The 26,530-nt window shown below is 40.5% G+C and overlaps 1 protein-coding gene across 3 annotated transcripts in view; it reads right to left on the bottom strand.

Moving 5' to 3' along the window:
- Positions 1–26,530, bottom strand: part of PPARG (peroxisome proliferator-activated receptor gamma) — a 124,009-nt gene that overhangs the window by 54,832 nt on the left and 42,647 nt on the right. Inside the window, exon 1 of one of the 3 annotated variants that reach the window (XM_010862470.1) lies at positions 10,374–11,918. The exons of the other annotated variants lie outside the window; for them this stretch is intronic. Within the exon in view, the coding sequence (XP_010860772.1) occupies positions 10,374–10,455 (82 nt within the window). The 5' untranslated portion in view covers positions 10,456–11,918. Of the gene's footprint in view, positions 1–10,373; positions 11,919–26,530 lie in introns of those variants that run through there. 3 annotated transcript variants of the gene reach the window in all.

Here is a 26,530-nt window from a genome sequence, read left to right on the forward strand (position 1 = left end):
TCCGCTGCTCAGCTCCCTCTGTGCAGCTTGATTTGGGTTTTGCAGTGGTGGGGGGAATGCAAATGGGAGAGAGGAGGCTGAGTGGGAAGGGAAAAAAAAATGAAAAGAATGCTCGAGAAGTGTGTAACTACTTAGAAAGGAGGCAGCCACCAAAGACCCCCAAAGGACTGCTTCTCCTGACTCTGTCCACCTGTCAACCATCGCAAAGGACCTCCTGCAACCAGGGAGAGAGAGAGTGGGTAGGTGTTTTTAAAGAACACTTTACTACTGAAGCATCTCTAAAGGCCTGAGATTATCCTAGAGGGGAAAGCTGGCCTTACTCAGAGTTGTTTAGTCTGGCAAAGTGAGTGATACACTACGCTTCTGTTTACCCTTTTGTTTTCAATTTGCTGTGCCAAACACTCTTAATGAGAAGACAATGGTCTTAAGCTAAACAAACTCTTGAGGACACAAGTGTCAAAACAGATGTAGCCAGATCACCAGTGGCTATGGAGTGAAACACAGGTTTTCATTAGCTATACTATATATACATACATAGAGATTTTATATATATATATATCTAATCTTAAAACATATTGCCACATCATATTAAAATATTCGATGTAAGCATTTTCATTTTAACTCTTCCTCCTGAGCCATTATAGCATGATGAAAAAATGTTCTACAATTCAACACTCATTCATGAGTTTAAAAAACTTCTTCACTAGGAAGGGCAGGAAACTTCATTAATCTGATAAAGAATAGCTATTTTAAAAAAAGACAAAACCCCTAAAGTAGCCATCATACTTGATAGTGAAATACTGAAGCTTTCCTTCGAAGATCAGGAATGAGATAAGGATACTAGTTTATCATTATTTCTATTAAACACTGGAGATCCTATCCAACCCAACAACAACAACAACAAAGACACCGAATTAGAAGAGTACAAATAAAACTAACATTACTCACAGATGACATGATTGTATAAACACACACACACACACAAAAACCCATTACAGTTAACAGGAGAATTTAGCAAAGTTGCTGACTATAAGGTTGATATTCAAAAGCCAGCTGTATTTCTATATAAAGCCAACAACAAACAGAAAATGACATTTTAAAATGATTTTTTACAATAGCATCAAAACCATCAAGTACCTATGGAAAAAATCTATCAGAGTAAGAGTAAGATCTCTACATTGGAAACTGAAAAATACTACTGAAAAAAGATCTAAATCTTTGAATGCAGGGGTACAGCATGTTCATGCACTGGAAGGCTCAGTGTTATAAAACTGTCAATTCTCCCCACATTTATCTATAGATTCGGAACAATTCCAATCAAAATCTTAACTTTTTTTTTTGGTGTGGAAAATGACACGCTGAGCCTAAAAAATTACATGAAGATTTAAGGGGCTAAGACTAGATGAGGCAATCTTGAAGAGAAGAAAATGCTGGTGGACTTACACCACCAGATACCAGAACCAATGGCAGTGCTACAGTCCCTAAGACCAGATACTGGTTGGTGCAAAGGCAGAAAAACAGACCAGTGTGATAGAAGAGCAAGCCTAGAATCCATTCCACATGTAAACGGTCACCTAGTTTATGAAAAATGCCAGTGAAGCGTAGTGGGGAAAGACAGTCTTTTCAATAGAGTAGGTCACACATTGGACATCCACATAGAGAAGAAAAAGGTTCAACCCCTACCTTACATTATACACAAAAAATCAATTTCATGTGAACTGTAGGTCTTAATCTACATGTTCTTAAAGCAGTGTGAACAGGGCAGGTAAAAACTCAAAGGGTGCACATTTCATCCTGGGAGCGAGTATTAGAAGATACGTTTTTGCTCTAGATATCTTTGGCCTATTTTGTTATATAGAGACCCTGTGTTCTTTAATAATGCAGGAAATCTTTCTCTAAAACCTAATGCCTACATCAAGAGTCCTCTGTTTGGAAGGTTAATGTGCTTCAATTAGTTGAGTTGTCTTTTGAGACATTCTTTTTAAGTGAAATATATCAGTAGGTTAAATTCAAGCTACCAATTTTATGCTAATAATTTAATGTCTTCTTTCTATCAATGACCTATTTTATAACCTTGCTCCTTATACAAGTCATCGTATATTTCACTATGGTGTTTCTCTTCCCAAAACTTTTCCTTGGTTTACTTTTCTTTGGCAATTTTTCTTTCTCAGCATCTTCATCTCAGTTCATGCTCAATCAGTAATACAAAGCCAGTTCAGTTCAGTCGCTCAGTCGTGTCCGACTCTTTGCAACCCCATGAACCGCAGCACGCCAGGCCTCCCTGTCCATCACCAACTCCTGGAGTCCACCCAAACGCATGTCCATTGAGTTGGTGATGCCATCCAACCGTCTCATCCTCTGTCGTCCCCTTCTCCTCCTGCCCTCAATCTTTCCCAGCATCAGGGTCTTTTCAAATGAGTCAGCTCTTCGAAATCAAGATACCCAATGGCCTAAAACTATGTGCAAGGTATTCTTCAGGTCTCACAAGAAATACAATATAACGTAGTTCTTGACCTTGAGATGTTACCAAGGTGAAAGACGTTTGATAAAAGAAGACAGCAGACAGACAGTAAGTGCTTTAGAAACAGAGGAGAAAGAGACCCACACGTTCTGAAATAATCAGGGCTCTCTTCACTGTAGAGATGTGTTTGAACTGTAACGGCCAGTGGAATGACTAGGATTGGATTGTTCCTGATAAAGATAATCCAAGGAAAACATACTCATCTCCAACATCTAGCATGGCCCTTCTAATACCTGAATTTATTTAAGCAATAATAACAAAACGAATATAACATCAAAGAGGATTAGATTTCATACAGAACCAACACTTGCAAATTGGGCTGGTTTCTCCTGGGTCAATTGTTTTACCTTGTAATTGGCTAGAGGTGTGGCTGTATCAGTAGTAAAGAGATTCCTTGTAAATGGTAGAGATTTCTACGGAAACTTGGCCAGAATTAGGTCAAAGTTACACACACATTTGGATCTTATTAGCAACATAGTTTGGAGAAGGCAATGGCAACCCACTCCAGTACTCTTGCCTGGAAAATCCCATGGACAGAGGAGCCTGGTGGGCTGCCGTCTATGGGGTCGCACAGAGTCAGACACGACTGAAGCAACTTAGCAGTAGCAGCAGCAGCAACATAGTTTAATCAACTAAGCAAAGTTGCCCAGTCTGCATAATAGGTTTTTTTAAAACTAAAAGGCCGAGTTTTAGGTAAAGGGTAAGACAACAGTAAGGTAATATCCAATTATATTACATTAAAAATATTTAATTGCTAATGCAAAGCAAAAGAGTAAGAAGAATGAATATCTAAGTTTTCTCTGAAAGAAGTAAGGGGGCCATTGTGTTCACATGACTGGAACGTGTGAAGGATATCAGAACTTCTGTTACCAGGTTCTGCCATTGGCTCTCTGCCAAAACTAGAAATTGAACCTTGGTTTTTCTTCTAGAACTATGATTAGTAATGGGTATCTATCAGATAATACCTAGATATTCTGAAAAAATGTTAAGGAAAAGATTGGAGGAGACTTAAGAAGTCAGTCTGATTTAAGTAACTGAAAATAGAAAACTTTTGGTAGTATGGATAATGTAAACCTGTATTATCCCAGAGTGGTAACTTCTGTTTTAAAGGTGACAAGACAGAATTAACATCTGCTGGACCCTGATGACACAGCAGGCAGTGCTCTAAGGGCTTCATATGTGGGATATCAGTTACTAAACCAAGTAAGGTACTTTTCTGCTAGCAAACAGGGCTCCTGGAAGTATCAGGAGATAGACAGACTTGCCAAGGAAGCCAGGCACTTGGATAATTTAAAAACCTGTCACATTCAAATTAATATTCAAATGATAGTCAAACCAATGCAGGGCCATGGTGCACATAACTCTTACTAATAGGTCATCCATAGTATCTTTGTACTTGGTTTTTAGCACATATATCACATGGTTTGCTTTTAATAGCATTAATTTTAGAATGTTATTCAGTGCACACTAAACTTTCATTTTTACACACTTAACAGATTTCAGTGTCTGACCTCAGAAAAGTACCGTGGAAGAGCAGCGTGTTCTTAATAAGTCAACAAGAACTTATTGGACACCTATTACGTGTTAGATACTGGTGGAATAAAAGGAAAAATAAACTTGGATCTTATCCTCAGTGACTATGTAACTTGGCTTAGGGAATCTTTAAAACAGAAAATAATATCAGGCAGTCTCAAATTAAGGGTTAAACACTGTGATACAGACCAAAAATGCTAGAGGGTTTTATTCTTTCACTGAACAAGTGTCTGAGCCCTGCTATTCACCAAGCACATTCCAGGTAGCTGGGATGTGTCAGTGGATGAACAAACTAGACAAAGATCACTGACTTCATGGGGTTAATGTGCTAGTGGTGTAAAGCAGACAATAAACAATAAATACAGGGAGTAAGTTAATTATACGGGAGGCTAGAGGATGAAGAATGCTTTAGACACGAGAAAATGTAGAGCAGGGAGAGGGGAAGACCCGTGGGGAGGACAGATAATCAACAGAGGGTCAAAGCAATCCTCACATGAAGGTAAAAGCTGAGCAGAGATTAGGAGGAGCTAAGAGTTAGCCAAGGTGTCAAAGGAAGAGAATTCCAGGAAGATGCAAGAGCTGGAGTGAAAGCACTAAGGCAGGAGCAGTGTGGAATGTGGGAGAATAGCAAAGAGGCGAATGTGGCTGCAGAGGAGGGTGAAGGGCAGACGGGTAAGAGGGGTGTTGACATGGTGAGGTAGGGGTGCGGGGCTTACGTTTAAGAGAAGGGAGAGTCATGCACGGTGTTGAGCACAAGGACAGACCTGACTTGCACTTTAACATGATCCCTGTGGGTTGAGACTAGGTGGCTGGGGGCTAAGGCAGACTCGGGTAAACCTCTCAGGAGACTGAGATGGTCCTCAGGGGCAGTGGAGGGGAGAGAAGAAACACAGTCCTTTTATGGGAAAGGGAGAGCACTTAATGGTAACGTATCCAGAGAGTGTTTCATAGAGGAGACGTCACCTGAACCTGACCTTGAAGGACAGAGAGGACTGGCAAAGGTGGAAGAATCAGGAGAGCTATTCCAGGACATGGTAGTCTTGGAGGCAAGGGTGAGTGTGGCTTGCTCTTGGGACAATGGCATTGGTCCAGTTAGAGCAAGGCAGGCCAGTCTCTCGGATTGGGGGGAAATAAGATACATAAGGTGGAAACAGATTACAAAGAGCTCTCAAAGCCAGTGTTCCTGGTGTCTCGTATTTATTATATTGTAGATGCTCAACATGTATTAGAAGATGGGTAATAAAGACAGGCTTTTAGGACCACTTATCTGGCAGATTGGATTGGCTGGCTGACAGTTTCTCATTTAGAAGGTCAGCTATAAGGCCGTACAGAAATCCTGGCATGAGGTAATGAGGGATAATTCTCCTGTAGGTAATTGACAGTTGCTGTTTTGAATCTACTTTATAATGTAAACCATTCGCCACTTGTGGGAACCTCAATCTTATGTTGGCAATCCCTTTCTCAACTAAAAATTGCATGGGCCTAAAAACCTGTGTGCTCAGGCAGCCACGTGGTCTTGATTCCCATGTTATAAGAGCTGAATAGCAGTTGCTATCAAATACATGTACAATGCCCGTGTCTCTAAATTAGTTACAGGTACAAAACTGTCTATAAAAAACAAGTAATAAGTTATCTGGTAAAGGTTTATAGAAATTAGTCCTATTCAAATGAATCTGATTCATTTTCTATCACATATTTTCACAAATAACTCAATACTAGTAGGTGGACCGGAGAAGGCAATCACACCCCACTCTAGTACTCTTGCCTGGAAAATCCCATGGATGGAGGAGCCTGGTGGGCTGCAGTCCATGGGGTCGCTAAGAGTCAGACACGACTGAGCGACTTCACTTTCACTTTTCACTTTCATGCATTGGAGAAGGGAATGGCAACCCACTCCAGTGTTCTTGCCTGGAGAATCCTAGGGACGGGGGAGCCTGCTGGGCTGCCACCTATGGGGTTGCACAGAGTCGGACACGACTGAAGCGACTTAGCAGCAGCAGCAGCAGTAGGTGGACACCAGGTGTTTTCTGGACAGCTTTCTAAGGCCTAATATAAGGGTGTTCAAAGGAAGCTAAGGCAACAGAAACTTTGTGTCTGTTCTATTGATCTAATATAACTAAGAAATTTGCTTTGGTCAGATTTCCTCTGACACAAAGAATACATACCTTACAAAGAGCTATGATGATTTCAGAATCTCCTCCAGCTTATCTTATTCAAGTTATAAGTGACAATGCTGATAAAGGTAATAATCCACGGCAACCTCTATCAGAGGCATAACAATTGTTTTTCATTTAACGACCCATGTTTTACACTGCATTTATATGGATTTATATTGCAGTTTATATGGATAGTTGCTGGCAGGCTTCCCTGGTGGCTCAATGGTAAAGAATCTATCTGCAACGCAGGAGGCACAGGAAACTCAGGTTCAATCCCTGGGTCGGGAAGATCCCCTGGAGGAGGAAATGGCAACCCACTCCAGTATTTTTGCCTGGAAAATCCTGTGAACAGAGGAGCCTGGTGGGCTACAGTCCATGAAGTCACAGAGCTGGACACGACTGAACGACTAAGCACGCGCATGAGCTTTGAAGACAAGTCGTGTTCCTTAGGCTTTGTTGGGGAAAATAAAAATTTTTAAAGTGCTATGTTTTCTTGTAAGCACTTAATATAAATGACATATATTTGGAGTGTTTCCTATAATTCATAATTGGCGGGAATGCACAAGGGAAATGACAGTTTTCGGAAACATAATAAGGAGATTCCTAGAGTCTAGAAATCTGCCAAATCTACTACATCCTAGTGATAAGAAAACAAATTTGAACAGTTAAATCAGAAATAGATGATAAAACTAGAGGCATACTATTAAGGAAAGGGCTTCGCTGGTGGCTCAGACAGTAAAGAATCTGCCTGCAATGCAGGAGACCTGGGTTCGATCCCTGGCTCAGGAAGATCCCCTAGAGAAGGGAATGGCAACCCACTTCAGTATTCTTGCCTGGAAAATCCCATGGACAGAGAAGCCTGGTGGGCTACAATCCATGGTGTTGCAATGAGTCGGACACGACTGACTGACTTTCACTCACTCATACTAAGGAAAACATTATTATGGACAACAGTAAAATTCTAAAAAAACTCCCTGAACTGTTATCACTTGTGAGATCATGAAATCTGGAGCTGTCAATGACCTAAATCTTCATCATATAGAGAACATTATAATCTAAGACAATTTTTCAATGTCTCTGAGAAGAAAACATGCAATCATTGCTCTCATTTAGGCACAAAGAATGATTGAACTTGTGGAAATTCAATCTCTTTATAGACAAATGTTAATGAAATCGGGAGGTAACTGGCCCATTTAAAAAAAAAAAATCAGACATGAGGATGCTTTTTCTAAGTCTGATCATTTCCTTATCAAAACCTTCAAGAGAGGTTATACAGAGGCCTCATCTCACTTAAAACTGCCACTCATTTTGATGCATAAGGAATCCTGCAGGTTTTCTTCCTCCATATTCCTTAAAACGCTTCAAATTTAGGATACTGTGTATCTTCTGTTCTATCCACAAGTGAGTAACACCACAAGCCCAGGACAATGAACTTCACAGAGGGCGTCTGGTGTGCTTTCGCAACAACTGTATCGTTCAGTCCTCACAATAGTCCTGTATTTTCTGTTAACATGTGTGCAGAGGGCAGAGGGGATGGATGACACGCTTAAATTCACACAGAAAGCATACGGCCAGGACATGTTCAGGAGTTCCATTTCCTGACACCACATGGGTCCCTTAGAACTTGTGGAAAGGTAAAAGCCTTGGTTTGGCTCAGTTATCTAATGCTCCAAGTACACAGCTGCCTGGAGCCACACGGCCACAGTTTAAGTCTCCCTCAATAGAAACGGCAGCAATCCATCACTCACCCCTCTCTCAGGAGAGACTCTGGTTTCAAAGAATCATCTATTGCAGCATTTGTCGTGTCTCTAAGGCACACTTCCATTGCTCAATCAGTTCCAAAGGACAAGCGTGTCATCATCTTTCAGTGCTCTGGTGCAACAACTTAAAATTAGAGAATTCACCCAGGACTAAGTCTGGCGCTGAAAGCGGGAGGCATGTTCAGCTTCAGCTTATGGACGCTTCCCTTCAACCTTGCCAGTTTCTCTAGTGGAAACGGGGTTTCACGGCCAGCATGGGGTTACTTGGGGTTCCTTGAAAAGCTCACGATGAAAACAGAAAGGGGAATAAGATACATGGAATCACGGTGATAATGAATCCCAGGAAAACATGCAGAAGTCCCCTTTGGGCATTGAGGTTACAAAGAGTGGACTTTTTAAAAAGTCTCATGAAGGGGACCAGTGTGGCTGGATAACTGGACCGTTCACACTCAGTGAGCCACTCTGCCTTCAACAGCAGCACCCAGATCTTTGCAACACCCTTATTTCCCTTTGCCTGTGATGAGGAAGAGAAGCCAGATAAATTCCTGTACCGAGGCCAGGTACCTAATCTCTACAGGGTTTCATCTCTGCTGGCCTCGATTAGCTAATGACGACCACGTTCCCAATTTATTTTCAGGTTTGTTTGTTTGTTTTGGCAACAGTGAAGTACTTAAGTGGCCCTCTACAAAATACAATAGAAGTGAACTATCACGGGTCTTTGGCCTTTAGAAACCTATTTTTGACAGAAAAAACATTTATGACTAAAGAGTAATCAGAGATCATTTAACATGAGAGTTAAATAATTGGCACAATATAAAATTTCTTAACTGCTCGTAATTCTATTCTGTACCATCTTAATTAAGAAGAAAAGTACTGGGTCATTCTTTTGAAAGGGATTTGAGACACAAAAAAATTACACCCAGGGTAAATTCAAGGTATAAAAATAAAGAGGTTAGTGCAGAATGAAAACTAATGCAAAACCCATAACTATCCCTTACCATAAACATATTTGCTTCAGTTAACCTAAAATATTTGTTGCACTGCATTCTGGACATATTCTTTTCAAACAAACAAAACTGTCAAATTTTGACACAAGAATTATTTTACAGTATGGGTTGGACATTCTGCCCTGATGCAGGTTAAATTAATAACTGGAGAAACATACCAATACTTTTTATGGCTTGTAGAAAAACAGAATAACAGGATTTTATGTAATATAGTAAGATTAAACTCCTGTTTAAGAGACTCAGATGACAGAAATATACATTGAATCCAAATGTCACAATAAAATGAAATGTCACTTCAGGAAATTTTTTTCTTAACTTTTAAAAAGCTCAATGTTTAAAAAATTCTGTGATTAATATGCTGAAACTTCAGACTTTCAGAAAAATTAAAACATCAAAATGTACAGCCATCCATTTCAACAATTAATCAACTGAATTTTAACACTTTGGCATTTACATTGTAAAATGTGAATCAGACTAGGTAACACAATGAATTTTTACGTAGCATCTACAAGAAGAGAAAAAAAAAAGAAATAAATATGATATAGCACAAAACAGAAGCAGCTGTGCTAATACGCTCCAGTAGAAGGAGCTATAGAAATAAAAAACTTACACTTCACAAAGGCCAAGAAAGAAATGCTGAAAATGAGGTATCTAACTGAATCTCTCACATCTGAGTAACAGTGATAATCATTTACCTAGCATGCAATAGTAAAATGAGATGCTTAGAAGAGGCCTTCTCCAAGGTCTCCACACTGTTCTACAAAGCACTGGGCACTCTGCTTCGCACCCTAGGAAATGTAAAGAATAAGACTTGGCTCTATACCCTGGATGCTTACAATTCTCTGAGAGAGATAAAATGCCCACACAAGTATCTAGATTTCAAAGTAGAGCAAAAACATGTTGAGAGTACTTTAAAATGAATAAACGCTGCTGTGAGAGATACATAACACACAAGGCTAAAAGGAGGAAAGACATTCCAAGACGACCTTAGGTATTTGGGGAAAACATACGTCAACACAGAAAATGTTAGGTAGCCCAAAAAGTTCCTTCAGGTTCTTCGTAAGATTGTGCAGAAAAACCTGAACAAGTCTTTTGGCCAACCCTATGAAAACAAGTAGAATTTCTTTGGATATAAATATACCTTGAATACTTAAATTCAGGACACAGGAGTCAAGCACAGAAATAAAATCTGGATTTAGTTGTTTGTTATTTTTTAAAAAAAAGCTCTGAGTATGCTTTAAGTGAACGCAAGAGCATCAAGTTAAGCATCAAAATACTGACCTACACACATCAGAGTAGCAGAACACACATCACTTGGAAGACAAGCCACAAGATCAAGTCCACCCTTCCGCGATGCCCGGGGGATACCGACAGCCAAATCTGGAGGTGACTTTACCTTGTGAGGTCCTTGCAGACACTGTGACAGCGAAGGGCTCACTCTCTGGGTCAATAAGAGCATCTCCCAGGGTTTCACCCATCACAGCACGGAACAGGGATTTGCCACGACTCCCACCGATATTTGGTCTATTTCTTGCAAAAGGCCAGTTCCGTTCAAAGAAAAAGATGCGTGGCAGTAAAACTTGGGAACGCACCAATGAGTCAAGACGTCCGTTTCCAAATGTTTGGAAGAGGTGGGAATAAACTCACAGAGGACCAGGCCTGGATGGACTGGCTGGCATCCTCCTGTTAGAGACCAGCTGTGACAAACTGTTGCGTCATAAGGCTGTTCACTGCTTTGGCAAGACCTGGTACATTACAAGGAAAACATTGCCACACCGTCTCGCCGGTGGCCCTCGTGTCTTGTGAGGGGCGGGGGCAGGACAGTACTTAGAACTCTGAGGGCAGACGTGGTTCAATATTCAGTTGATTCCAAAATGGAAAACTTTACATCTCTGGGCTATGAAATACTAGCTAAACTTACTTGGATAATTTTTTTTTTCTGTCTGCCCACCCTTGGTTGAATCTCTAGTCATATCATCTGATATCTGAAGAAAATGTCTGAATTCAAGTATGTGTTTATAAAATTTGCGATCAGCTACTGAAATTCTCTGTCCTTAGGTATTTACTCTCCTACTTTGTGTAGTCTGTAAAAAAATGACACAGCGATCCAGATTCTCTAAAACTGAAGCATTAACAGACTTGGAGACAGGGCCTGAGACAGCTCAGATTCTATATATCAGGGTCTGCTGCTCAGAAACTTAATTATTAAGTTTATCCATCCATAGCATATACATCAGCTGATGTGTGAACGTTCGTTAACATTGGAAGGATAGATTCCAGATCATCATGAAAAAAGTAGAATTCTCCCTGAGAGGAATAATGCATTACCAGAAAGGAAAAAAAAAAAAAGACTGACACGGATAGGTTGGAGAGGAATTGTGGTCAGTTTTGTAATCAGGAAAAAGCTGGCTTCTTGCTCAAGGCCTTTGACCTTTTTGGCAAAGGGAAACGCTAGCTGTGCCAAATTTCAATGTGGGAGCAGGCCTCCTCCTATCACACAAGTGGCCTCATGGAATTGCAGTGACTTGTGGATTTAAAAAGATGCCCCCACATGGGGCAGTATATCAGGTGGTAATAAATCTCTGAATACGCTGATCCCAATAGTCCCCGAGCAGAATACATATATATCTGGTCCATCTACATTGAGTAACTCATCATCCTACAAGAGATTAGCAAAAGTTCTCTTGTCAGTTGTGGAGCAATAGCTTGGTGGGAAGAAGACTTAACTCGGTCTCCACGGCACAGAATACAGTGGAGAGTTGGGAAATTCCATCGTGTATAAACTTCTAAAAACCAAAAACACCTTTATTAAGGTGACTGAGCTAAAAGAACTTTCTTGACAGTCGAAATAACTGAGGGAATTACAGCTGTGTAGAACTAGTTTTTTCTCTTTGTTGCTGTTGTTGTTCAGTCGCTAAGTCGTGTTTGACTCTTTGTGACCCCAGGGACTGCAGCACGCCAGGCTTCCCCATCCCTTACTATCTCCTGGAGCCTGCTCAAACTCATGTCCATTGAGTTGATGATGCCATCCAATCATCTCATCCTCTGTCACCCCCTTCTCCTCCTGTCCTCAATCGCTTCCAGCATCAGGGTCTTTTCTCAATAAACGAGTTTCTTCTTCTCAGTGGGAAACTTTGCACAATGACACAACATTTAAAGGTGTGATTAATCTAAGATTCTTGGTTGAAGTTATGATAGATAAAAATAAGTCAAGAACACTTTCCTTTTTGTTGATAAAACTGAACAAAAATTTAAGCCCCATTTGGCCTACAGATAGGGCTTCCCAGGTGGTGTGAGGGGTAAAGAACTCACCTGCCAATGCAGGAGACGTAAGAGACGTGGGTTCAATCCCTGGTTTGGGAAGATCCACTGGAGGAGGGCATGGCAACCTACTGCAGTATTCTTGCCAGGAGAATCCCTTGGACAAAGGAGCTGGCAGGTTTCAGCCCACAGAATTGCAAAGAGTCAGACACAACTGAAGCAACTTAGCACCCACACAGTGCCTACACATACTCCATGTTCCAAAATGTGCCTGAGTCTGAAAGGCATATTTTGGCTTTATTCCTGTTGTGCGTGGGTGTGTTGGTCACTCAGTTGTGTCCAACTCTGCGACACCATGGACTGTAGCCCTCTGGGCTCTTTTTTGTTCATGGGATTCTTTAGGCAAGAATCCTAGAGTGGGTTGCCATTCCCTTCTCCAGATCTTCCCAACCCAGGTATCAAACCTGGGTCTCCTGCATTGCAGGCAGACTCTTGACCGTCTGAGCTGCCAGGGAAGCTCCTTATTCCTGTTAAGTGGCAGTATCTCACTCAGTTCCCTATCATCACCTCATTCTTGCCTTCTGATTGCACAGTCTCTGCAATTTTTAAAAACTGAACTTAGAACAAGTTTACTAAAGTGTGCTTAAGATTATGATGGATTATAAGAAGGATAAAGTTGGCAGAATGATACCATTTTCGAGTGAGAGAAGCCCTTTGCGGGTCTAAGGATCTATTAATAAGATGAGGAAATGGGGATCCCAAATGAGAAGTAAATTCTCCAGGTTAAACAGCTAGGGAGGGATGGAGCTGGAACTGGAATTTAATTCTCAGGCCAGTTTACCACCACTGGCCTTCACTGACTTCTACTCTTAGAAGTGACTGAATCACCACTTTTAATAAATCAGGCACAACAGGGTTAGAGCACCGGGTGAGTTAAGGGGGAGACGCGTTAACTCTTTAAAGGAACATCAATAAGTAACTGTTCTTCACTTTTCCGTATCTATGGATATGCAGGGAATGTGGGGACTTTCTCAATACGCTTCTTCCTGTCATTCCCGCACTTCCTCAGTGACCATGTAGCTCATTCATGCCCCACAGTTCTACCTGAGGATCGTCTGAGTTTTGTTTCTGAGGTCAATAGTATCACCTGGTTCTCTAGCCATCTCTTTTACTCTCTGGGCAATACATACATGCATTCTTTCCAAGAGTCCTCAAAGGGACTGAGTTCTGGATTCTTCACCTACTGTTACTTCTATTCTCTTTTTTTCCTTCTCAAACACCATTCAACTTGGCCTACCTGCTGCGTCGCTAGATGCTGTAAGCCTTGAATACTTCTGAAGACAGGCTTCAGCCATTCAAACATAAAATTATTTTTAACAGCAAATTACTCCACAGCCCCTGAATCTAATACCATCAACTCTTACAGCACTGACCACAATCTGCCAACCCTTCTCCCCTAGACTATATTACAAGAAAGCAAAAAACTTGTCCTGTTCACTGTCTTTCATTCATTTATTTATTCAATGAATGTTTACTGGCAATATATCACCACTATATTGGCAGGCATGGAGCTAGGTGCTGGCTTGGTGAACAAGATGGATGTGCTCTCACCTTGTAGAATTTAAAAATAATCAATAGACAAAAATGACGTGTGTTGTTTTTCTTTTTTTAATGATGGTTTTAATATTAGTGGCGGGTGCAACAAATGTTGCTTAAACTCTTGACAACATACCAAGCAATGCAGAAATCACCCCAAGTTACTAACAAAATACTTATAGAATACAGACTGTTTAATCGTATTTGTTATGTTAGTGATTTTTTCCTATCACACTGCAGCACTGGATCATGTAAGATACAACTTACAAATTAAATGGACAAAAGCAAATGGAGCCAGAGTCCCTCCGCTGTTCACCTGAAGCTACCACAGCATTGTTCATTGGCTATACCCCAATACAAAATGGTTTTGGTGTTAGAAAAATAAATAAATAAAAATTAAAAAAATAAACGGAGCCAATCTCATTTGTATCTAATTACACAGTTGACAGCTATCCACTCGTGTATGTCTCAGATGTTCATGAGATACTAACTGCCAGGTGTTATTCTAAGGGATGAGAGATAACAATATTCATAAGTCAAGGTTCCCATCCTCGACGAGTTCACATTTAATTATATTTATCAAAATTATCCAAATATCCCTAAAAGGGTGATCTTTTAGCTTCCTTAACCTTGAAGGTCAATTAGCATGTGATGGTACCAGAAATAATGTATTTGCTTAAGTTAAGTCGTTAGCATCAGTGGACACGGTATATGATCACTGACAAATTTGTTAGTGTTTTGACATGCGTGTGAATTTACTTACTGTCAAGGTCTTGAGATTTCCCAGTGTCTTACTCTTTATACTATCAAAATATGAAGGATATTATAATAAGATGCATAAAAAAGCATGCCAGTAAATGGGGCCGTAATGTAGATCTTGGAGCTTTAGACCACGTCTAGGTGTTTTCTACACCAACTGGTTATCAGCACTTTGTTTCTGAAGGGTACTTTTATAAAGAATTCTATTGCCTTCCATCCTGTGGAGCATGTCCTTTGAAAGATTGTTATTATTTGGTCGTTTAGTCATGTCTGACTCTTTGCGACCCCATGGACTATAACCCGCCAGGCTCCTCTGTCCATGGGCTTCTCCGGGCAAGAATACTGGAGTGGGTTGCCATTCTCTTCACCAGGGGATCTTCCTGACCCAGGGATTGAACCCACATCTCTTGCGTCTCCTGCACTGGCAGGCAGGTTCTTTACTGAGCCACCTGGGAAGTCAGCTATGAAAGACAGCCCTTGGTTATTTTCCAGAGTGAGGAGAAGTGGGAGAAGGCCACCTTCCTAATGCACTCGCACAAAAGCTAACCCAGCTTCCAACACTGGGGGATGTCGGGCTCTGTGCCGTGTAGAGGCGAGAAGACGAGGCGATCGTCTCCCTGTGGACGGTGAAGACGCAGGGGTGTGGATGTGACTGTGGGTGCAGGACACATCATCAGCAGGAGGAAGCATGGGGGAAACCAGGAATGGTGCTACCATAAGGAAGATGGAAAGCTTAATCCTATCCTAGTTATGACATCTGAAAGAAATGGAAGACTGGAATTTGAGAAGGCTACTCTTCAGTATTTAGTCTTCAGTATTGTTTACATCTCTTGACCAAAAGAATCTGAATATTACTCAGTCAAAATGCTCCCCAAATTTTAGTACATTTAGGAGAAGCAACTAGAGTAATGGGCTTCCTAGGTGGTTCAGCAGTAAAGAACCCATCTGCCAATGCAGGAGACGAGGGTTCGATCCCTAGATCAGGAAGATCCCCAGGAGAAGGAAATGGAAACCCACTTCAGTACTCTTGCCTGGGAAATCCCATGGACAGAGGAGCCTGGTGGGCTATAGTCCACGGGGTCGCAGAGGGTTGGACACGACTTAGCGACTGAACAACAGCAACAAGTAGAGTAATAATGTTAATGATTCCATAACAAAAAAGTAAGAGAATGTCTAAAAATGTATAATTAACAGTATTGTATCTGTATGAAGTTTTTCAAAAAGCACTAGATTGACAAAGATTTACATCAAATGTTCCCACAGAAGAGAGTATTTTTCCTGTCACATTACTCTTGGAAACTAAAACCTTTCTCTTTTTTCAATCCTAGTAACATTAGTTGATAACATCATGTAAGTTTCACACGTACAATGTTATAGCTCAGCTTCTGTAACATACTGCAGCCTGTGTGTGTCTGTGTGTTAGTCAAAAGGTCGTGTCCGACTCTTTGCAACACCATGGACTGTAGCCTGCCAGGCTCCTCTGTCCATGGGATTCTCCAGGCAAGAATACTGGAGTCTGGGTAGCCATTCCCTTCTCAGGGGATCTTCCCAACCCAGGGATTGAACCTGGGTCTCCTGCATTGGCAGGCGGATTCTTTACTGTTCCAGGTTGGGTGGCTACAGGTTAAATTTGGATTTCATTCTCTAGATTGAATTTGAATTTGAAAGCTGCTTAAGTGCGTTATTTTTCTTTTCTGTAAAGCAAGCTGCGTTAGTACAAGTTAGCACAGTGCGTAAAGAATTCTTTCTCCTGCTGGCTCTCCATCTCTACCTGCGCTCAGTTGTGTCTGACCCTTTGTGACCCCGTGGACTGTAGCCCTCTAGGCTCCTCTGTCCGTGGGTTTCCCAGGCAAGAATACTGGAGTGGGTTGCCATTTCCTTCTGCTATAGCCCCACTGAAAAAGTTGCTTTGTTTCATGCTACAAGAGCTATGACCACCTGCATTAGCTCCTAAAAGGTCAGGAGCTCCTTGAGGGAACAATACCTAATAATTGTGAGCATCCCTCGGGTCCTGCCTAGCTGTGTGCCTAGCTGGCATCAACACATGTTATTGATCGTTTGGTGATGAGAGCCATGAGGAGACAGCTGCCTGACACATCTGTCTCCCAGGGATCATTCACGGAGGAGAGGGACCTTGGGAAGTGACAACACCTTCAGCTTTCTTCTTCTGACAAGACTGACATCTCCCCGTGGTCCCCCAAGGAAGCCACACAGCTGCCAACAACCAGAAAGACTTCTGAAGCTCACTTCACCTGCCCAGAACTGCTGCCTTTTCCTGGTGCAACTAAAGTCAGCTCAGAACCCCACCTTCCAGTGTCGGGGGTGCATCGATTCAGTTTCTCCACAGTCTCTGGGAACACAGCATGGGAAAAACGATATTTCAATGGGACACAGGCCTTTAAGCAGAACATACAACCCTGTATCCTAACAGGTAGATCCCACGGCCACCATCCCAGCAAGTCCAGGATTCCCATGGAAAGAGAGAAAGGAAGGCCACCACTGAACATATCTGGGTTCTTTCTTTCTTTTTCTTTTTTTCTTGAAAGAAAGGAGGGCAAGATCCATTCTTCTTTAAGCTAAAACTATAACTTGGTTCAGAATTTCAAAAAGTATTGGCCACAAAGGTCATTCGGATTTTCACATACGTGAAAAACTCAAAATAATTTTTTTGGCCAAGTCAACGACATGTTTTCTATGTTAGCATTGTTGTCGTTCAGTCGCTAAGTCAAGTCCGATTCCTTGTGACCCCATGGACTGCAGCACGCCAGGCTCCTCTGTTCTCCACTATCTCCCAGAATTTGCTCACGTTCAGGTCCATTGAGTCGGTCATGCTATTTAACCATCTCATCCTCTGCCACCCTCTTCTCCTTTTGCCTTCAAACTTTGCCGTTAGCAGGGTCTCTTCCAGTTAGTTGGCTCTTTGTGGATCACAGCCTTGTCATAGTGAAGGGGCCTGTGTAACTCAGTGAAGCTAGGAGCCATGCCATGCAGGGCCACCCAGGACAGACACGTCACACTGAAGAGTTCTGACAAAACGTGGTCAACTGGAGAAGGACATGGCAACCCACTCCAGTGTTCTCACTTGGAGAACCCCACGGACAGAATATGTTTTCTATACAGGATTATTATTCTAAGCTAATAAACCATTTTGATGAATGAACATGAATCTGAGCAAAGTCCAGGAGACAGTGAAGGACAGGGAAGCCTGGTGCACTGCAGTCCATGGGGTCGCAAAGAGTCAGACACAACTTAGCGACGAAACAACAACAACAACCATTCTGAACGAAAAAAATTAACTTGATGAAAACATGTTAGCTTATAGCCAATAGCTCCAGAAGATGTGTATTTGGTATTTTAAAAGGTTTTCTTGACCCTGAAGTGATGTGATCCATGGGGTCACAGATAGAAACTGGAGCCAGAAAGCATAGGTTTTCAGTTGTTATATGGCTTCAGACTTGTGTTAACTCTTTGGGTTCACGTTTCTCATCTCTGGAATGAGAAGAACTTTCTGCAAAACCCTTTAAGTCCTTTTGGCTTCCAATGTGGAGATACTTAACAGTACGCCTGCAATTTGTTTATTTAAAGGGTAATGGAAACTCTGTATATTGCATTCTTATTCATGTTCTAATCCTGAGTTACTACTTCCTTCTTATACCTGGTGGCTAATTAGGTACACCACCAAAGGCACTTTCATCTGGAAACTTCCTTCTTCCCGCGTCCCCCCATCCCCTTCAAAAGTTAACTTGCCTGTTATACCTGAAAAAAAACAAAAACAAAAACAAAACAAAACTCTAACCTGTCTAACCACTTTCTAGGGATCAACTAAACACTTTTCCAGTCATTATACCGTTGAACCAAAGACATACCACCTAAACTATGTTAACTTGTGTTTGCAGTGTAATATTTGAAATTCTCCAGCAATTTGGTTTCTAACCATAATAAAATACCTACAGGTGATATCATCAACTGACCCATATTTAAGTTGTGGGAAATCCCAAACTTCTAAAACATGTATCTTCTTCACTGTTCAGATTTTATCAATTAATTTTTCAAGATCAGCTATCTGGAGATTCCTAAGGTAACGTATCCCATCACTGGTGAGCCATATGAAACCCCGCAATCCTAATGCAAGTTCAGCGCCACAGAGCTTTAGGCAAGTTTAGTTTATGTAAAATAAGCCATTTACCAGTTTTGTGACTGCTCCAAAGGAAATACAATGAGATTACAGACTCCTATAACTTGATACCACAGAGATTAACACATTCAAACTCTTAATTTTTCATAAGGAAAATGAGTTACAGAGAAATCAAATGATTTGCCCAAGGTATGACTCCAATAATCAGAAGCAGACTTTGAGCTAGAAATCAGGTTTCTTCATTCCCAGTGTGTGCTCTGTCTCATTAAAATGATGCAATAAAACGTTCAAGTAAATTGTTCCAATCAATTATTCTTAATGCCAACAATTACGTTAGAAGTGTATTAGCACAAAAGCTTCAGTACCATGCGAGTCACTTAATGTGGGTGACTCACCTGTGGGAACGCCACAGCGGACCACAGAGTTTAGGGTCGGGGCTTTTTAAAAACGAAGTACTCAATAACAGCTTGGTAATTAAAAATTGGTGATATCTGATCAATCAGTTCAGGAACCCATTCTGCTGACAAATGTCCTTTTGCCTCATGCTCAGATTCTTCATGAGTCATCCTAACAGCCTGGGGTTCTTCTGGTACAAACAGTTGTACTTTCTATTGACACAGTTCCTCTAATAAAAAGAATAAAATTACTATGTGAAAATTTCCACTGTGAGGTACTCATACTTTTAAGTTTTAAAAAGCACTTTAGAGCTGCACTGTGCTTTTATCTATTTTGAAATTCACAATGATGCTACGAGGTCCTTCAAAGCAAAAGAAGAAAGTAAAAAGCAGCTCTTGAAAAGAGCTTGCATGTGGAACCTGACAATGGATTTTGGGTACAAAATTAATCTTTATTTTTCTATCAGCTCTCTAAGTGCTACCATAAATAAAAATGGGTCTTCTATTGCTAAGCGAACCTTTAAAATTCATACTTTTTTTGAAGATCTAACTACTTAACAATTTCATACTCTTGTTATATACACTGGGTCTTTGTGAAACAGAGAAAGTGAAAGTGGAGTCGCTCAGTCGTGTCCGACTCTTTGCGACCCCATGGACTGTAGCCTACCATGCTCCTCTGTCCATGGGATTTTCCAGGCAAGAGTACTAGAGTGGGTTGTCATTTCCTTCTCCAGAGGATCTTCCCAACCCAGGGATCGAACCCCGGTCTCCCACAGTGTAGGCAGATGCTTTACCATCTGAGCCACCAGGGAAGTCATACTCACTTTGCGAAACATACTTACATTCAAAAAACGTAAACTTGAGAGCAACCGAGGTGTCAGTTGGTGACTGTTCTCATTATTTTATTAATCAAGTTGTCATGTGTAAGGTTTAAATCGCTGATGATAAGATTTCAAATATTATAATTTTGAAAGTGCACTCTGTTCCGGGCACTGATTTATTTAAGGCATCTTTAATTCTCACAACCACTCTTTTAGATGAGAAAACAGAGACTTGGAGAGATAAAGTGACATGCCCCAAGTAAAAACGCTTGTAAAGTGACAGAGCTTGAATTCAAACATGGGTCTGTTTGACTCTTTACACCATGTTGACTAAAGACAAATAGATACAACTTACAGGCAAAACCCACTACCAGATGTTTTTGAAAGATACTAAATTGTTTTCCAGTCTTTTCACTTTTCTTCCTCCATGGAAACATTTTTATTTTCCTTAAAGGACAGAAAACACTGTTGCTTTACTATATGAAAGTGTTTTTTTTTTAATTAACATTTTATATTTACAGAACCAATCCATTTTCATTGTTGAAAATTTCAAAATACAGATTGGTAAAAATAAAATCATCATATTTCTGCTACTTAGAGATCACTAATGTTGAACTCTTAGTGCTTCTCTAACTGCATCTTTTTCTGGGCGTATGTATAATCCTAAGCACATACATAAATGTACTTACCTGGATCTATACACATAGTATTTGTGTTTTTTAGTAAAAATGAGATATGGTACTTAAGTGGTGGCAAGCCTGCTTTTCATTTACTTATAAGTTGTTTTATTCATTATTTTTTATTTTTAACTTCATACTTGCATTGGGGTAGAGCCAATTAACAATGTTGTGATGGTTTCAGGTGGACAGTGGAGGGACTCGGCCATGCACAGACATGTATCCATTCTCCTCCAAATCCCCCTTGCTTCCAGGTAACCTGCTTTTTAACGTTCATAATGCCCATCTTTCCATTTTACTAAATTTTCATTTCAAATAATACCCAGTTCAAATTTAAATTTTCCCAGTTGACCCCAAATGTTCTTTATAACTGGTTTATGCCTAGCCTGAATCTAACCCAGGATGTAGCTATCCATTTGGTTGTACGTTCCTTAAGTCTTCTAAAATCTAGGGTAGTCACCTTCCCCCACTGCTGACTTTCCTTAATTTTAAGGCCACTGACTAATTGAAAAGATTAGCCCAATTCACCCCATGGTATGTCCACCCTCTGGATTTGTCTGGCTGTTTTCTTCTGGGATTGTTTATCTTGCTTCTCTATCCCCATGTTTCCCACAAATTGGGTGTTATATCTAAGGGTGTGTGGATTCAGGTGAAACATTTTTTTTAATGTAACATAGGTAACAGTCTATGTTTCCTAGCTCATCACATCAGAGAGATGGTATACGACTGACCATCAGTGATGCTAAGCTCAATGACTAATTTAAAATGACGATAACACTGTAGGGTTCCTTTTTTTCCTTGCAACTAGAAAGTAATATGTGTGCTGCTAACTATGGAATTATAGGGATATTCAGTTTCACCAACCATTTCCCCAAAAGCCACAACACACTGAATAATCCTTGAGTGAATCAGCACTTTGAGTTTATGATGTGTGATTCTATCCCTCTTTCTACATTTATTAGCTGGCATTTTTATATGAGGTAGAGCTTTCCATTGAGAACCAAGGCAATGTGGATACCCCTGAGGTATAGTTTTCTATTACAAAGGAAGAGTAAATATTTAATTTTTTCTCTTACTTAAAAAAGTAGATATCTTCAGTATCGAAATCTCTTGCCTAGGCATTCTGTTCTGAATGTTCACTGAATGCTCTTCTGTTCTTGAATGCTTTTCACTGAATTCCTATATCATAAAATACTGACATATTTAAGTTCCTATTTTTTTTTGCTTTTCTGTTATCTTTGGTTCTAGGACAGTGACAACCAAGACACCCATCCACTGGGTCTTTAGAGCTCTAGTCCTTTTTCCTTTTATTAAACATACAAACCACTTGTCAACTCCTAATAATATAACGAAGGCTTCAGTTTCACCTAACGATTTCCACTACTAACGATTTTCAGTTTTCAGCAAGTGGTTATTCCTAAATTATAGGGAATACATACAATACAAACTGAACTGGTTCCTCCAAAGTTATGTTGTGTGTCAGCATAGCTTTGGGAAGAGAGTTTAAGATTCCTGACAGGTTTGTGGGCTTATTAAACCACATTCCAACCACTGAGTTTGTTTTTTGCACTCCAGGGGTGCTTTTCTTCAGATACACTGAGCACTAGAAAGTAAGATGCTATGTTTTTTCATTTACAAACATGAGCTGCATTTTAATAAACTCTTTACTTTGAACATTTAGAAACATCTTATTGAACACAAAGGGAAGGAGAGGAAAACTAAAATATGAAGAGAGACAAAAACAAACAAACAATGCTTTCAATTCTAAAATAAGTATGCCCTCCCTCCATAAAAATAAAATCAAGTATTAAGTCAGTCTTCCTTTTAATTATGTTTTTATTTATCTATTGCATACACTCAGATGAAGAGCTCAAAATGCCTAAAGTCACTCTGGGCAAGTTGACAAGTATCCTACACACTGAAATGAGAAGTGGGAAGAAGGCCAGATTGCCTAATTGTTACTTGGGAATCCGAGGAGGTGGACAAGCCAAACTCTTTACAGGGATCCAAAGAGTACAGCTTCTTCCTTAGGCAGCAGAAGAAAACAATGGGCCAGAGTCTCATTCTGTGTAATTTTATACGATGATTCCATTGTTTCTTTCATGTAGTGCCTGAAGGGAAAGTGTATTGCTATCTATGGGAGAGCTTCCATCAGAGAGTTATTATCAAGGATGAGAACGTAGCCCCTGGGAGATTAATGAATGATACACAGTCAGTCTCCTACGGAGCTCTCAGATAAATGCTTTGGGAACTGCGCACCCAAAAGACCTCTGCTCTGAGGTCAGGAAGTTTTAGTGACCAAGCGTTAATGAGGCAAGCAGTATGGCAAGCTGATTAAAGGAGCTTTGAAAAGAGCGTTTGGGAGAGGGGATAAATAGGGGATTGGGAAAGGGTATGGTATACACAGATAGTGGAAGTGTGAGATTGGCACTTATGCAGGAAGTCTTAAAGAACGTTTAACTTAACCCTTTGCCACTTATGGTTGGGGAAACCAAGGTACTAACAGGTTAAGCGACTTGCCCACTGCTGTGCCCTAGATAACACGGAGTTCGTGACAAAATCAAAGCTAGAATCCATGACATCTTTTAAAAAATGATCCAAATAAACTTATTTACAAAACAGAAAATGGACTCACAGACTTTTAATTAGAGGACAAACTTACGGCTGGGGGGAGGGGAAGGATGGGAGAAAGAGACAGTTAGGGATTGGGGATTGACATGTACACACTGCTCTATTTAAAATGGATAACCAGCGTGGCCCAGCTGTATCACACAGGGAACTGTGCTCGATGTTATGTGACAGCCTGGATAGGAAGGGGGTTTGGGGGAGAATGGGTACATGTCATGCGCACGGCTGAGTCCCTTCGCTTTCCACCTGAAACTACCACCACACTGTTCACCAGCTATGAAGTGACGTGACGTCGCGCAGTCGTGTCCGACTCTCTGCGACCCCGTGGACTGCAGCCCACCAGGCTCCTCCATCCATGGGACTCTCCAGGAAGAGTACTAGAGCGGGGTGCCATTGCCTTCTCCAGGGGATCTTCCCGACCCAGGGATTGAACCCGAGTCTCCCACATTGTAGACATATGCTCTATACCCCAGTACAAAATAAGAAGTTTAAAGCTACAAAGAATAAAATAAAATGGATAACCAAAATGGATAACCAACAAGGTCCTACTGTATAGCACAGGGAACTCTGTCGAATGTTATATGACAGCCTGGACAGGCAGGGGGTTTTGGAGGAGAATGGATACATGTGTATGTATGGCTAACTCCCTTTGCCGTACACCTGAAACAATCACAACTTTATTAACTGGCTGTACTCCAATATAAAATAAAAAGGTAAAAAAAATTTCTTAGCTTTTTAGTCCCAGTTTAGATGCCACCTCTCCATGAGGCATTTTTGGACCATTCTGGTCTCTTTAGAATTCTTTCCTCTCCCATAAACAAAGGCAAACAACCCCTCATATAGTAGTTATTGATGTTCTCTCACACGTTAGTTTATTTTATTTTGGTCTAATCTGGGAACAAAGTAGATGCTGAAAGAACAAGCGAATGAAAAGAAAAAGTTAAGAGGCAGAAGAGTGTAACTGAAAGGAAGCAGAAGACCAGGGTTCACCCTTGAGTTCTGCTACTAACTCCATTCATGAACAAGCCACAGTGGCTCTGGTCTTAATTCCCCATTTATAAAGTGGAGACAGGGAAAGGAGAGTAGATGAGAAGACATCTAACATTTAGCTCTTCCAATCAATGTGCTTTAAGGATTAAGATCTCATCTGTTATAAACTCCTGTCCCTAATCAGAATCATGCCTAACCTATTATTAACAGGTTGATAGTCTTATGACTCTCATCTGCCCACACACCCACCCACCCACTCAACACCCTACTGTTCACTATTTCCTAACACACACCTGAAGTTCTATTCAAAAGGACGTTATCTACTCATTCAGATGTACCTGTGGTATACAGTAGGTGCTCAATACATGTTGAATGGATTCATTAACATGTGAATCAATATGTATACTCCTATTTTCTATCATCTTCCAGGGCTTGTTTCTGGCTTCCTGATCTTATTTCTGCTATAACACTTAATGATATGTTTTTTTCTTGATGGGAGCAAAGTAAATGCTGTTTGAATGTCAGTTCATTAGTTCTTAACCTTAATAACAAATTGTACACAGAGTCAATACCACATAATTTGTTGCCTGTTGCTAAGTCCTGTCTGACTCTGCAACCCCATGCACTGTACTATGCCAGGCTTCCCTGTCCTTCACCATCTCCCAGAGCTTGCTCAAACTCATGTCCATCGAGTCAGTGATGTCATCCAACCATCTCGTCCTCTGTCGTACCCTTCTCCTGCCTTCAACCTTTCCCAGCATCAGGGTCCTCAAGACCCTGTTTTCCCGACAGCCAGTCCCTCCCATCGGGAAGTTTGCACAAGCCTCTTATCCTGATCCATCAGAGGGCAGATAGAAGAAGCAAGAACTACAATCCCACAGTCTACAGAATGAAAGCCACAATCACAGAAAGCTAACCAAAATGATCACGTGGGTCACAGCCTTGTGTAACTCACTGAAGCTATGAGCCATGCTGGGCAGAGCCACCCGAGATGGACGGGTCATGGTGGAAAGTTCTGACCAAACGTGGTCCACTGGAGAAGGGAATGGCAAACCACTCTAGTATTCTTGCCTCAAGAACCACACAATTTACCCCTGAGTTGTTTCACATGTTTGTTTTATTCCTCCAGGTATATTGCTAAGTCCTTTGAAAACAAGAGAAGGTATGTTTTACTTCATTTATTCTTCTTAATATAGCATTAGAGGTTCAAGACTTGATTGACTATTAATTCTAAACAGACAGTACACTATATTTTCAAAGGCCTTCAGGAAAGTTCCCTACCCCCAAAGGACTCAGCCCCCTTGTTACACTTTCGGAAGAGGTTCTAAGAAAGATGGTTATCACTCTTTGAATACAACCCCTCTACAAACCTAAAGACCATTCTACAAAAACACCACTTCTCTTTCCTTACTTTCTTTTCCCACTTGAAGAATCAGTTTCTCATAATTAGTTCTTTAGACCTGATTCTGTTTTGGAGGACTTAAAAGTTCTAGGATAAGAAATTTCTCAAGCTGTACACAGAAAGAGTCTTGGACTGTGAAGGAACCCAGGGTTCTAATCAAGGCTCTACTGCTTGCCAGTGTCTTTGGGAAGATTACTGAGCATTTCTGGGCTCCAGTTTCCCTAGTTTCTCCAGTTTTCCCCTAATGTAAAAAAGGAAATAATATTTGCCTTGTCTTACAGGGATATTATTACAATTAAACATGTTTCTATATACATAAAAAAAATCTTTACATGTTTTAAAGCTCTACACAAACGTAAGATATGATTTTCCCATTGTTACCAGAACACTAAAAGCATTTTCCATAAAGATATAATTTAAGACCTTCATTGAATAAAAGTTAAAAATATATATGTTTAAGAAAGCTGAAAAGAACTATGCTATAGTCTTAACATTAGTTATTTCGTGGTGACAGAATTATGAGTGCTTAGTTTTTGCTTTATATTTTTCTGCATCTTTTTTTTTTAATAGTAGCTACTACTCCTAGAATTTAAAAAGGCTGCTTTAAGTCAAATAATTACACTGTGCAACAACTGAGTATTAAAAAAAATAGCTATCAAATACTGAGGACTCTTTAAAAGAGAATATCAAAAGCAAGCCTTTTATAATTGATACAATTAAATTTCTAAGCAGATCACTAAGGTTAATGGCAGAGATATTTAGCTAAACTTTTCGAAGAAGATGAAAGTTATCAGGAACAATGTGTTTCCATTTTTCTAAAGAACTATTATCTTCCTTTTTTTTTTTTTTTCTCTGAAGTGTTTCTACTAGATACCAGCATCACTGCTCC

This window comes from Bison bison, unplaced genomic scaffold (assembly GCF_000754665.1).
Source record: "Bison bison bison isolate TAMUID 2011002044 unplaced genomic scaffold, Bison_UMD1.0 scf7180017864482, whole genome shotgun sequence".
Classification (NCBI taxonomy): Eukaryota; Metazoa; Chordata; class Mammalia; order Artiodactyla; family Bovidae; genus Bison; species Bison bison.